This window comes from Oncorhynchus clarkii, chromosome 18 (genome assembly GCF_045791955.1).
Source record: "Oncorhynchus clarkii lewisi isolate Uvic-CL-2024 chromosome 18, UVic_Ocla_1.0, whole genome shotgun sequence".
NCBI classification, from domain to species: Eukaryota; Metazoa; Chordata; class Actinopteri; order Salmoniformes; family Salmonidae; genus Oncorhynchus; species Oncorhynchus clarkii.
Window position 1 is genome coordinate 21,435,286 of NC_092164.1, and position 13,782 is coordinate 21,449,067.

The 13,782-nt window shown below is 43.0% G+C and overlaps 1 protein-coding gene across 1 annotated transcript; it reads left to right on the forward strand.

The window, feature by feature from the left end:
* The first annotated feature begins 8,790 nt into the window (after positions 1-8,790).
* On the forward strand, positions 8,791-9,986 carry LOC139372271 (GTPase IMAP family member 8-like). The gene is made up of 3 exons (XM_071112028.1): positions 8,791-8,805; positions 8,905-9,426; positions 9,825-9,986. Exons 1-3 carry the CDS (start codon positions 8,791-8,793, stop codon positions 9,984-9,986), a joined length of 699 nt encoding a protein of 232 aa, XP_070968129.1.
* Positions 9,987-13,782: the final 3,796 nt, after the last annotated feature.

Consider the following 13,782-nt stretch of genomic DNA (forward strand, 5'->3'; position numbering starts at 1 on the left):
CACTAATGATCAATTTGGTAATAAGGGTTAAGTGAGAGAGAGGAGCTTAACACAAGGTTCATTATAGGGTGTTTCTTCTCACGCATGGTTTATATTTAACCAATAAGGTACGAGGGGGTGTGGTAAATGGCTAAGGGCTGTTCTTAAACGCGACGCAACGCGGAGTGCCTGGTTACAGCCCTTAGCCGTGCTATATTGGCCATATACCATGAACCCCAGTGGTTCCGTATTACTATTATGAACAGGTTACTAACGTAATTAGAGCAGTAACAATAAATGTTTTGTCAAACCCGTGGTATACGGTCTGATATATCACGGCTGTCAGCCAATCAGCATTCAGAGTTTGAACCACCCCAGTTGATAAAAACATATATATAATCTTACCCATAAGGTAAGATATATACATAATCAATGATCACTTAATGATCACTTAATCTCTCCAGTTTCGTCAAACAGTCTAAACAACCTGGTTATCCATCCCGTGACTGCATTAAGCCCTTAACTCAGCGTTTCCCAAACCCGGCCCCGGGGGCCCCCCTGGGTGCACGTTTTGATTTTAGCCCTAGCGCTTCACAGCTGATTTAAATAATGAACTCATCATCAAGCTTTGATTATTTTAATCAGATGTGTAGTGCTACGGTAAAAAACCTAAATGTGCACCACTTGGAGTCCCCAGGATCGAGTTTGGGAAACACTGCCTTAACTGTAGCTGTGTCCTTTATATTTTTAACGAAATGTGTTGCACCCCCACCGATGTGTTGTAAATATGTATTTTTCTATTTCCGTTTATGAGGTGATTTTTTACAATGTTTTTTTATTTATTGTCTGCTTGGTCTGTAACGTTGTCACTTGTCTGCTTGCAGCACAGTTTATTCCTCCATCTTGGCAAGGTCGTTATTGTAAAAGATAATGTGTTCTCAATGACTGACTGTTTGTTGTAATTGTACGGACGGTTCATCCCGTCCTGCATATAGCTAGTGGTTCAGTAACATAAATACCCAATGAGAGTGCATGTACTGTATGTTGATGGAGTAGGCTAAATACAAGTCGCAATGTTGAATGTTGTCACGGTTGCTCAGTTTCGGCTGTGATTGCATCACAACCACACAGGCTTGTGTTTGATCCATCCGCCAAAATCTCCATGCCCCTGTGGCGGCTAACCGCCACCCCCATCCACTGTACCTTCACCACACCCTTCCTAAAACTGAGGTAACACATTGCTCCTCTGACAAACTCGCTTAGCACAAACAATTTAACAAAAAAATGAATATCTGTCTCTACCAAAAAGGAGGAATAGAAATGAGGAATACACTTACGAGAATATGTTACCTCTCCCTGAAACAGACACGACTAAAACACAACAACTCTCCCTGCTCAATTCCCTAAATATAGGGCTTTTATTTTGAAAGGTTTGCCTGGCTTACGTCTGAGAGGGGATGCAGGTTGTCAGACCACCACAATGGCTTCCCCTCCACCACAACAACAAACACCACTCCCTCCCCACACACCTGACAGCTAACCCTGAGCAAATATCAATATAACCCGGCTATGTCCTCCTGTCAACGTGAGGATAAATCATAGTTGACCGCATAGTGCATAAAGGCAATGCAAGAACCATTCATGTTGAGTTTTTTTTAGGCTCAGGTCACAGAGATGCGTCGGAAAAATCTATAATTCCTCTGATCGGTAGTTTACCTAAATTTAGTCCACTCAACTGTAGTAGAAGTGAGCCATAGAGATGGCTAGAGGGCACACTTGCCACAAAGACTGTGGTGGTGTGATGGCATAGGCAACACCATGGAGGGCTTTCACCATTTTCAAAGAGTTAACTGGGTGGGATTTGCTATGGTTTCTGAGTGATCGGGCAAGGATCAACGCATAGTATTCTTCCTCAAACGAGTTTGTCTATACTTTGTAAGAATTGAATCCAGGTCAGTGGGAGGGATCAGCCAATGAAGTAATCTCCTGTTAAAACATTCCAGCCTGACTTGATGTCAGTATATTGCCAACGATGGCTTTATGCTCGTTTGAAACACAAAATAAGACAACTGACTACTTATAATGGAGATAGCCATCCATGCTGCTGCCCATGCTGTCACAGAGTGATCAATGGCAAAGATAAGACGTGCACCATCAATCAATCAACCAATCAAATGTATTTATAAAGCCCTTTTTACATCAGCAGATGTCACAAAATGCTAAACAAAAATCGAGCCTAAAACCCCCAAACAGCAAGCAATGTAGATGTAGAAGCACCATCTATCCATCTCTATGATGTGAGCAGTTTAAAAAAAAACATATATAGGCAGAGGCCTGGTTTATGAAGATCGGTGTGTGCATTAATGGAACAATGTTACTCTAAGCCCTTACATACGGCATCATACTGTCTTTACCCCATTAGCAAGACATGTATCAATAATGTGAGGAATATATCAAATGTAATATCTGCTGTAGCAGGTCATTCTCTGTTTATTGCATGTGGCAGCAGTGGCTGTGTCCACAATGTATGTACTGTATGGTCAACCAAGTGGGGATGGGTTGAGGGAATCACTTCTGGACACAACCACATAAGCACAAACACATGCACAGCTACACACACAGGGCCATATATTTCTAGTGTATATATGGCTCTGCACACACACACACACACGCACGCACGCACGCTTGCACGCACGCACGCACGCACGCACGCACGCACGCACGCACACACACACACACACACACACACACACACACACACACACACACACACACACACACACACACACACACACACACACACACACACTTATTTACTGTGCGCAAAATGCTACGGGTGATACTCTTTTCCTACTCCCGGTCGGTTCCGCTCTATCGCTCCAGTCCAACGATGATCCTGAGAGGATTCTCCAACAGCTGTGCTGTTGTCACTGATATTTGGGCAGATTATGTCCAGGGGGCGTGTACACACACTAGCGTGCACGGTGGGAGTGCACGTCAGCACTCCTGATTAATAACCAACCAAGATGGTGGGTAGAACCCTTCTCTTGATAAGATTGTTTGGGAAAAACGAGACTCGATTCATGTTGTCCACGGCACTCGAGCCGTGCAACACAGGGCTGCCACGATGGGCATAGGGTAAAGACTTGTTGAGGTAGGAAATCAGAAATCACTACACGCCACACGTGAACTGCGCAGTAGCCAACCATTGTTAGATAAGCAGTAGCTTCATGCAATGGAACTAGCAGGTCATCGTTTAAACCAATTCCCTCAACCCATCAAATCTCTAAGTAGTGATTTAATGGACGCAGGCTACATACAGTACACAGTATTACTAACACAGTATAATTTCCTGATTTAAATCTTATGAAAATCCATCCATGCACACTTCGCCATATGCATGTATTGCAAGTACATTCCAGTCAAGGTATGATGCGAGTGGACATGTCTGAAGTGAAGTAAACGATACGTAGCACTAAGCACAAATGTCCCATTGGAGCATTATCATCTCTGTCCTCCATGTGGGTGGGTTTGTGGGTAGCCTCGTCAAACAGGGCAGGCCTTAGGAGAACACTGTAATCTGTAGCCAAGATTAAGCAGGTCCTATGTGCTTAATCCCTGAGCAGAGCACACTCTGATGAAACCCCAGCAGGCTAAATCAGGGCCAAATAATCCCACATCCCAATGAACGCATGTTTTAATTGAAAGGATTCTTTAGCTCCTGCTACTACTAAACTACAGTATCAGCGGCTTGAGGCTGATAGATAAAAAGAGAATATGAGCATAACATTAGAAAAGGCTATAGAGTACCACAGTATGAGTCATAATACCCATATAACCTAGAGGTCAAACAGGGAAATGATTCCAATCATTTTTACACCATTCATTTTTCCCATTGGGGATTTTAGAAACACTTAAAATAAGGGCTGTGTTTTGTGTAGGCTCACCCTGGCTTGACGTTTTTATAACCATGTAAATCTCTCTTGGGCAAGGTGACTTTTATCAATATATTTGACTGTATTTACTCCCCCCAAAAATACATGCTAATTAACTGTGTGTCTATCATTAAGAACTACAAATCCCATGATGGTCTGGATGAGACTTCCCAATCAATGCTAAAGTAAGAATCTCTGGATTAATTATCTAATGTTAGCTAAATGTAGTAATGAATAAATAGGCTACATTTCTTTAAATAGACAATTCTGTGAACTGTCTTGTGCAAGTTTTAAATTGACCCAATACCTGTTAGCAAAGGTATCAACTAGAGATGGTATGCAGGAGCTTGCAGGGATTCATAATATATTGATAAAAGTCACCTTGTCCGAGAGAGATTTACATAATTTTCAAAACGTCACGCGAGAGTAAGCATACACAAAACACAGCCCTTTATTTTAAGTGTTTCTAAAATCCCCTATGTGAAAAATGAATGATGGAAAAAACGATTGGAAACATTTCCCTGTTTGACCGCTAGGTTTTATGGGTATTATGACACCTCCACTGTGGGACTCTATGAACAAACACTTTAAAATGATTAGTTTGGTGCTGCAATGCAACGGCGGGAACCAGCACTAATATAAATGCTACAGCTTTAAGAATGGAGTAATCTAAGAAAGGGAAAAGTGTATGTAAATCCCAACTATCATCAGGATAGGCATACTTTAGGGTTGTTTTTATTACAGAACGTTCTCTGTCTTCAGTTCCCTTGTGAAAAGCAATGATTGGACACATCTGTGATTCTTATTGTTTCAATTTAACCCTAATGAATGAAAGTGTCATCCAACTAATACATCAACAGCTGTCCTATTCTGATCTTTCTCCAAAATAATGAAGTGTTCCCGCCAGCTAGCAGACAAAGCACCTGACCACTGTGCCTTTTGTGGGGTACAATGCCTGGCTGTCTCATACAAGGCACCATCAGTTTAGTTGGTGATTCTCAATTGAGGGCTTTGGCGCCACTAGGTGGCCAGATACCGTAGTCCTTGTGCATCTCTGAAGTTGCATGTCATGGTTGTGTTCAATTGGGCACACCATAGTTAAACATTTTGCAACTGTGTGTTCTTATTGGATAAGTTCAGCTAGTAGCTCCAGACTGAACACGCCACAGCTGTGAATGTTGGTTCCCCTTTTAAAATGATATATATTCTGCCTGTGCAGATGGATGGAGTGATTTGAGCGAGACAGAAGCATGCAGTGCCCCCATCTGCCAACCCAAGTTCAGCGTCTGGCTTGGGTCACTCAGTGCCACACCACCAGAGGAATCATCTGTTCTCTGTTCTCATTTGACGTGATTAAAAAGAAAGATCGGAAATGACCTCAACCCCAGCCGGGACCCCATGCCTCCCAAGCCTTTCAAACCGGTGTAAACAAAGTCCTAAAATAAAGAGCTATTTTTGTGTACTTCCTCTTAGGATAGGGGTGGCATAGGCACTAGTTTGAGGCTGTCAACACAACGACCATCAGTACAAAACCTACACAAAACCTGTGCGACTGCCAGATTGATTAAATATAATTGCATCCGCCACTGTTCCACTCTTAATGCCAGTGCATTTTAAATAGAGTCCCGTCATGTTTACGTAGTACAGTCAAACGGTTGAAGGATTTAACAGAAAACACAATTGTGTTGATGTACTCACTACGCCTCTTTAAACGGAGGTACTCAAAAGGAGAAGTACAACTCATAGATATTCATGATCTGTGATGCATAAGAGTATGAGCTGTGTAGAATATGTGGTTTAGAGATCATAGACAACAGCACCCTACGGTGCCCAGGAGAGTGAAGGATTGTTGTATTTTATTGTTCATGCTTTTAGGCACAGGTCCAAAGATGCTGTCACTAAAAAAATGAGATATCAAATGATAAAGAGTTTAAAACGTGAAGTTGAGGGATTAAATCAAACTAATCTCCTGACATTTTTTTGGGGGGGGGGAGTGAATATCCTGAATTGTTAATTTAGCCAACTGATGTCAATTCAATTTTATAATACGTTTTTGTTGTTGTTGTTTTTTACACATTTTTGCACATATGGTCATTTGTATAAAAGACAAAGGGGAATAATTTAGAACAACCATAACATTGAGACATACAGTGCATTCGGAAAGTATTCAGACCCCTTCCCTTTTCCACATTTTGTTACATTACATCCTTATTCTAAAATTGATTCTATTGTTTTTTCCCCTCATCAAGCTACACACAATACCCCATCATGACAAAGCAAAAACAGTTAAAAGAAAAAAAAGAAAGCTAATTTATTTAAAAAAAATGTTTTACATAAGTATTCAGATCCTTTCCTCAGTGCTTTGTTGAAGCACATTTGGCAGTGATTAAAGCATTGAATCTTCTTGGATATGATTCTACAAGCTTGGCACACTTGTATTTGGGGAGTTTCTCACATTCTTCTCTGCAGATCCTCTCAAGCTCTGTCAGGTTGGATGGGGAGCGTTGCTGCACAGCTATTTTCAGGTCTCTCCAGAGATGTTCGATCAGGTTCAAGTCCGGGCTCTGGCTGGGCCTCGCAAGCCTCTCCTGCGTTGTTTTGGCTATATGCTTAGGGTCATTGTCCTGTTGGGAAGGTGAACCGTCACCCCAGTCTGGGGTCCTGAGCGCTCTGGAGCAGGTTTTCATCAAGGATTTCTCTGTACTTTGCTCCGTTTATCATTATCTCGATCCTGACTCGATCCCAGTCCCTGAAGCTGAAAAACATCTCCAAAGCATGATGCTGCCACCACCATGCTTCACCGTAGGGATACTGCCAGGTTTCCTCCAGATGTGACTCTTGGCATTCAGGCCAAAGAGTTCAACATTAGTTTCATCAGACCAGAGAATCTTGTTTCTCATGGTCTGAGTCTTTACAGTAGGTGCCTTTTGGCAAACTCCAAGCAGGCTGTCATGTGTCTTTTTACTGAGGAGTGGCTTCCCGTCTTGCCACTCTACCATAAAGGCCTGATTGGTGGAATGCTGCAGAGATGGTTGTCCTTCTGGAAGGTTCTCCCATCTCCACAGAGGAACTCTAGAGCTCTGTCAGAGTGACCATCGGTTTCTTGGTCACCTCCCTGACCAAGGCCCTTCTCCCCCGATTGCTCAGTTTGGCCGGGTGGCCAGCTCTAGGAAGAGTCTTGGTGGTTCCAAACTTCTTCCATTTAAGAATGATGGAGGCCACTGTGTTCTTGGGAACCTTCAATGCTGCAGAAATGTGGTACCCTTCCCCAGATCTGTGCCTCGACACAATCCTGTGGGACCTTATATAGACAGGTGTGTGCCTTTCCAAATCATGTCCAATCAATTGAATTTACCATAGGTGGACTCCCAATCGAGTTGTAGAAACATCTCAAGGATGATCACTAGAAACAGGATGCACCTGAGCTCAACTTCAAGTCTCATAGCAAAGAGCCTGAATACTTATGCAAATAAGGTATTTTTTAAAATATTTTGAATACATTTGCAAAAATATCTAAAAACCTATTTTCGCATTGTCATTATAGGGTATTGTGTGTAGATTGATTTTTGTTTTTTCTTATCCATTTTAGAAGAAGGCTGTAACAGAACAAAATGTGTCAAAAGTCAAGGGGTCTGAATACTTTCCGAAGGCACTGTAGAAACTGACTGTAGAGACAGTCTGTAATTATTTTCTGGCACAAGTAACAGAGAAACGAGAGTTATTTGCCTCTCCGACAGAGATAAAAAAAATACAAGAAAGAATTATGAGACTCAAGGGAAAGAAAATGTCTTAATTGTGTCCATTCCTGGAATTAAATCACTTTTCACACAGAAAATTGATTAGATTGAGATTAAGGTGACGGTAAATGAATCCTCTCCAATGCAGTGGAGTACACAATTGATATGTTGACATGTTGTAAATGCTGTAATGGACAAAGATAGTGTGATGTAAGTGAGTAGATCATCATCATTTTGCTCATATTCATCATCATTATCATTGTCATCCTCGTCACGGTGCTCCTGTTTGGCTCAGTTAGTAGAGCATGTCTCTTGCCACGTAAGAATTGTGGGTTCAATACTTGCTGCCATACAAAAATGTATGCATGTACCGCTATGAATTGCTTAGGATGAGAGTGTCTGTGAAAGGGCATATAATTATTAAAATATATATCATGTTGTTGATATTAGTGGGAGGTGAGACATCATGGAAAATACAGTCTAGTTCATTGTCCAGAGATGGTGATATTGGCCCTCCTCCAGAGTTAAATTATGATATTGGCCCTCCCCCAGAGTTAAATTATATGATATTGGCCCTCCCCCAGAGTTAAATTATATGATATTGGCCCTCCCCCAGAGTTAAATTATATGATATTGGCCCTCCTCCAGAGTTAGAGTTAAATGATATGATATTGGCCCCCCTCCAGTTAAATTATATGATATTGGCCCTCCTCCAGAGTTAAATGATATGATATTGGCCCCCCTCCAGTTAAATTATATGATATTGGCCCTCCTCCAGAGTTAAATGATATGATATTGGCCCCCCTCCAGTTAAATTATATGATATTGGCCCTCCCCCAGAGTTAAATTATATGATATTGGCCCTCCTCCAGAGTTAGAGTTAAATGATATGATATTGGCCCCTCTCCAGTTAAATTATATGATATTGGCCCTCCTCCAGAGTTAAATGATATGACATTGGCCCTCCTCCAGAGTTAAATGAGTGAGGGACTTTGAGGCAGTTTGTTTGGGTTGCATAATGTGTAGGCCTACAACATTGTAAACCTAATGTCACATTAACAGTGTTAATAATATTTGGCTGGGTAGCTACAGTACAGTATATGGCTTTTTCTTGCCAGTAAGAAAATTCGATTTTTCAGATGTATGTACTGAAGGTAAAGTATGCCTGGGCCTGTATTCATAACGCCTCTCAGAGTGCTGATCTAGGATCTGTTTTGCCTTTTAGATCATAATGGATAATATCACATGGACAGGGGAGGAACCAAGGTCGTCACTCAGAGCTGAGGATTGTCCTCCTGGTGAGCCGCTACTCTGGGAAGAGTTCAACAGGAAACACCATCCTAGGCCGAGAGGAGTTCCCCATCGGAGCCCGAATCGAGGAGTGTTTGAGGCGAGAAGTGGAAGTATTTGGGAGAAGGGTCACTGTGATGGACATCCCCGCCTGGACGGGGCGCTATTTCCCCCTGGACTCCCTGGAGAGCGCTAAGCAGAGGTTGGCGTGTCCATGTGTCCTCCAGGGGACCACACATTTCCCTGCTAGTCATGGACATGTTCAGGGGGAAGGAGCGGACGGTGGAAGAGCAGCTGGAGTTTCCCATCAAAGTATCTGGCGATACCCCATCGTGCTGTTCACTGGGGGTGACGCTCTGAGGGAGGAGGACTCGAGGATAGAGCAGCTCTTGGAGAGAGAAGCCAGCTGGAAGCAGCTGGTGGAGAAACGCAATAACAGGTACCATGTGTTTGACAATGTGAGCGGGGACGATGATGTCAAACAGGTCAGAAGGCTGCTGGAGAGGATATAGGTGATGTCGGGAAACAATGGCAGATGCTTTGAAATCAATGACAGTCTGGGAAAATGTTGAACACGAGGAGGGAGATTGAAAAAAGGCCAGATGATAGACTGAAGTGGGCCCAAAGAGGGACATATCAGAGCTCTTCTTCACTCAGGTGAAAAACGGTCATTTCAACCAAACACACAGTACAGTACATATTTGTAACAAACTACTGTATTTTGGTTAGATTTGGATGAGATCTTATGTCTCACTGTCTCACTCATAGAAGCAACCCACAGACTGACAGAGCTAAGGATTTTGCTCCTAGGAGGAAAATATGATGGGAAAAGCTCTGCGGTAGCGTGGTTGACACTCTGGGCTGGGGCTGGCGCTCCGTGCAGGACAAGTCTGAGCGGGTGAAGCGGGAGGTGGTACGCAGCATTCATCTGTGTCCTCCGGAGACTCACGCCCTCCTCCTCGTGGTCTCGGGTGACATGACCTTCACAGAGAGCGACAGGCAAGCTTTGGAGCAACATCTGGAGCTACTGGTCCTAGGGGTGTGAACCCTCACCCTGGTACTGTTCACCATGGGGGACTGCTTCAGAAAGGTCACCCCTGAGGAGCACATCGAGAGCTGGAGTGCCCCCCGGTGGCTGGTGGAGAAAAGTGGGAACAGGTACCACGTCATGGAGAATGAAAACCCAGTGAATAGCCAACAGGTGGCTGAGTAGCTGGAGAAGATTGAGATGGTTGTAGGGTACGAAAGTGAGCTCCTTCTCACAATGTACCAGCAGGCGGAGGAAAGCAACCTGGAGCGAAAACTGTTATGTGAGGACAACCTAAAGACAATGGCGAGCATGAGGAAGTCTATCAAAGAGAGGGAGGAGAAAATAAAAGAGATGGAGGACATCTACAAGAACGAGATAGAGCGGTTGAAACGTGTCTAGAGAAAGACAAAGTCATCAAGGAGATGGAAACTAGTTTTAAAGCGGACAACAGTGGTGTATCCGTCAATGCATAGACAAATGCACAATAGCTGAAAAACTCTGTCAGCCAATAACTATTGTTTTGGCAATGCAGGTAAATATATAGATCCTTAACTAAAAACAGCCTGCAATGGGGTGGGGGGGGGGGGGGGGAGGTTGTTTTAAGATGGTCACACCATGGATCATTTAGCTATTTGGCCTTTACTAGTATAGCCCATAGAAACACATTGAATAACACAAATGGCATTAATGGCAAAAAAGACAGTCAGAAAAAACATCATAAGGAATAAGGTTTTGAAGTGTTTGTCCTACAAATGGAGCTGGCTGAGGCTTAAACTGGTGATCGTCGATGGGTATAGGGATATAGTTATCCATGTCGGTTCCAGCGATGTTAGGACGAAACAGTCAGAGGTCACCAAGCGCAACATAACTCCCGCGTGTAACTTAGCTAGAAAGATGTGCTGGCGACGATAATTGTCTCTGGCCCCCTCCCAGTTAAGGGGGAGTGATGAGCTCTACAGCAGACTCGTACATCTCAATTGCTGGTCGAAAACTGTTTTCTGTCCTCCCAAAAGATAGAATTTGTAGATAACTGGTCCTCTTTCTGGGACTCACCCACAAACAGGGCCAAGCTTGGCCTGCTGAGGAGTGACGGACTCCATCCTAGCTGGAGGGGTGCTCTCATCTTATCTACGAACATAGACAGGGCTCTAACTCCACAATGAAATAGGGTGCAGGCCAGGCAGCAGCCAGTTAGCCAGCCTGCCAGCATAGTGGAGTCTGCCGCTAGCACAGTCAGTGTAGTCAGCTCAGCTATCCCGATTGAGGCCGTGTCTGTGACTCGATCTAGGTCGGGAAAAACGAAACATGGCGGTGTTCGCTTTGGCAGTCTCACTGGAATAAAGACCTCCTCCATTCCTGTCATTATTGAAAGAGATTGTGATAATATCTCACATCTCAAAACAGGACTACTTCATGTTAGATCCCTCACTTCCAAGGCAGTCATTATTCAATGAACTAATCACTGATCATAATTCATAACCTTAATGTGATTGCCCTGATTGAAACACGGCTCAAGCCTGACGAATTTACTGTGTTAAATGAGGCGTCTCCTCCAGGTTACACTAGTGACCATATCCCCCGTGCATCCCACAAAGGCGGAGGTGTTGCTAACATTTACAAAAGCACATTTCAATTTACAGGAAATGTAAGGGGAAAAAAACAACTGCGTTTTCATTATTGAGCTTCTAGTCATGAAATCTCTGCAGCCTACTGAATCCCTTTATAAAGCTACTGTTTACAGGCCTCCTGGGCTGTATACGGCGTTCCTCACTGAGTTCCCTGAATTCTTATCGGACCTCGTAGTCATGGCAGATAATATTCACATTGGCAGTCTCACTGGAATAAAGACCTCCTCCATTCCTGTCATTATTGAAAGAGATTGTGATAATATCTCACATCTCAAAACAGGACTACTTCATGTTAGATCCCTCACTTCCAAGGCAGTCATTATTCAATGAACTAATCACTGATCATAATTCATAACCTTAATGTGATTGCCCTGATTGAAACACGGCTCAAGCCTGACGAATTTACTGTGTTAAATGAGGCCTCTCCTCCAGGTTACACTAGTGACCATATCCCCCGTGCATCCCACAAAGGCGGAGGTGTTGCTAACATTTACAAAAGCACATTTCAATTTACAGGAAATGTAAGGGGAAAAAAACAACTGCGTTTTCATTATTGAGCTTCTAGTCATGAAATCTCTGCAGCCTACTGAATCCCTTTATAAAGCTACTGTTTACAGGCCTCCTGGGCTGTATACGGCGTTCCTCACTGAGTTCCCTGAATTCTTATCGGACCTCGTAGTCATGGCAGATAATATTCACATTTTTGGTGACTTTAATATTCACGTGGATAAGTCCACAGAGCCAGTCCAGAAGGCTGTCAAAGCCATCTTCAACTCAGTGGGTTTGGTCCATCATGTCTCCAGACCTACTCATTGCCACAGTCAAACCCTGGATCTAGTTTTGTCCTGTGGAATAAATATTGTGGATCTAAATGTTTTTCCTCCTAATCGGACAACCATTTTAGTATGTTTGAAATTGCAATAAATAATCTGCTCAGACTCCAACCAAGGATTATCAAAAGCTGCACTGCAAATTCTCGGACAACCCAAAGATTCCTAGATGCCCTTCCAGACTTCCTCCACCTACCAAAGGACATCGGGGTACAAAAATCAGTTAACTACCTAAACGAGGATCTACATTTTTTTTGCGTAATACCCTAGATGCAGCCGCACCTCTAAAAACATTTGTCTCAAGAAAGTAGCTCCCTGGTATACAGAAAATACCAGAGCCCTGAAGCAAGCTTCCAGAAAATTGGAATGGAAATGGCGCTTCACCAAACTGGAAGTCTTCCAACTAGCTTGGAAAGACCGTACCATGCAATATCAAAGAGCCCTCACTGCTGCTCGATCAGCCTACTTTTCCAACCTGATTGAGGAGAATAAAAATAATCCAACATTTATTTTTTTATGCTGTCGAAAAGCAGCATTCCCCAAGTGAGGATGAACGAATACATGAACTTCTTCACCAAAAAGATCATGTTCATTAGAAAGCAAATTACGGTCTCCTCTTGAATCTGTGTATTTTTCCAAAACTCAGTTTTCCTGAGTCTGCACAGAACTGCCAGGATCTAGGGTCAATGGAGACACTAGTGTTTGTTTATCCTGAATCTCTTGACACATTCACGAAAATGGTCATCATGGCCTCTAAACCTTCCATCTGTCTACCGGACCTTATTCTAACTAAACTACTAAAAGAGCTACTTCCTGTGTTTGGCCCTCTTATGTTGAACATAATAAACGACTGACTATCCTCTGGATGTGTTCCAAACTCACTAAAAGTGGCGGTAATAAAGCCTCTCCTGAAAAAGCCAAACCTTTACCTGGCAAATGTAAAAAAAAAAAAACTATTGGCCTAGATCGAATCTCCCATTCCTCTCAATAAAATGTTTTAAAAAGCTTGTGAAGGTGGTACCTTTTAATGATACCTTTTAATGGTGTCAGCCCAAGGTTCTGCATCTGTCCTCGTGCTCCTAGACCTTAGTACCGCTTTTTACACCATCGATCACTATATTCTTTTGGAGAGATTGGAAACCCTATTGGTGTATGCAGACAAGTTCTTGCCTGGTTTAGATCTTATCTGTCGGAAAGATATCAGTTTGTCTATCGATCACTACATTCTTTTGGAGAGATTGGGAACCCTAATTGGTCTACACATAAAAGTTCTTGTCTGGTTCGATCTCGTCTGTGGATGGTTTTTCCTCTGACAAATTAATGGTAAGTTTCGGTGTTCCTCAAGGTTCCATT

Bases quoted from the DNA above. Each gene is read 5' to 3' on its own strand.
- LOC139372271 (XM_071112028.1), top strand. The intron at 9,427-9,824 runs GTCAGAAGGCTG...CGCTCCGTGCAG, and splicing joins GGGACGATGATGTCAAACAG to GACAAGTCTGAGCGGGTGAA.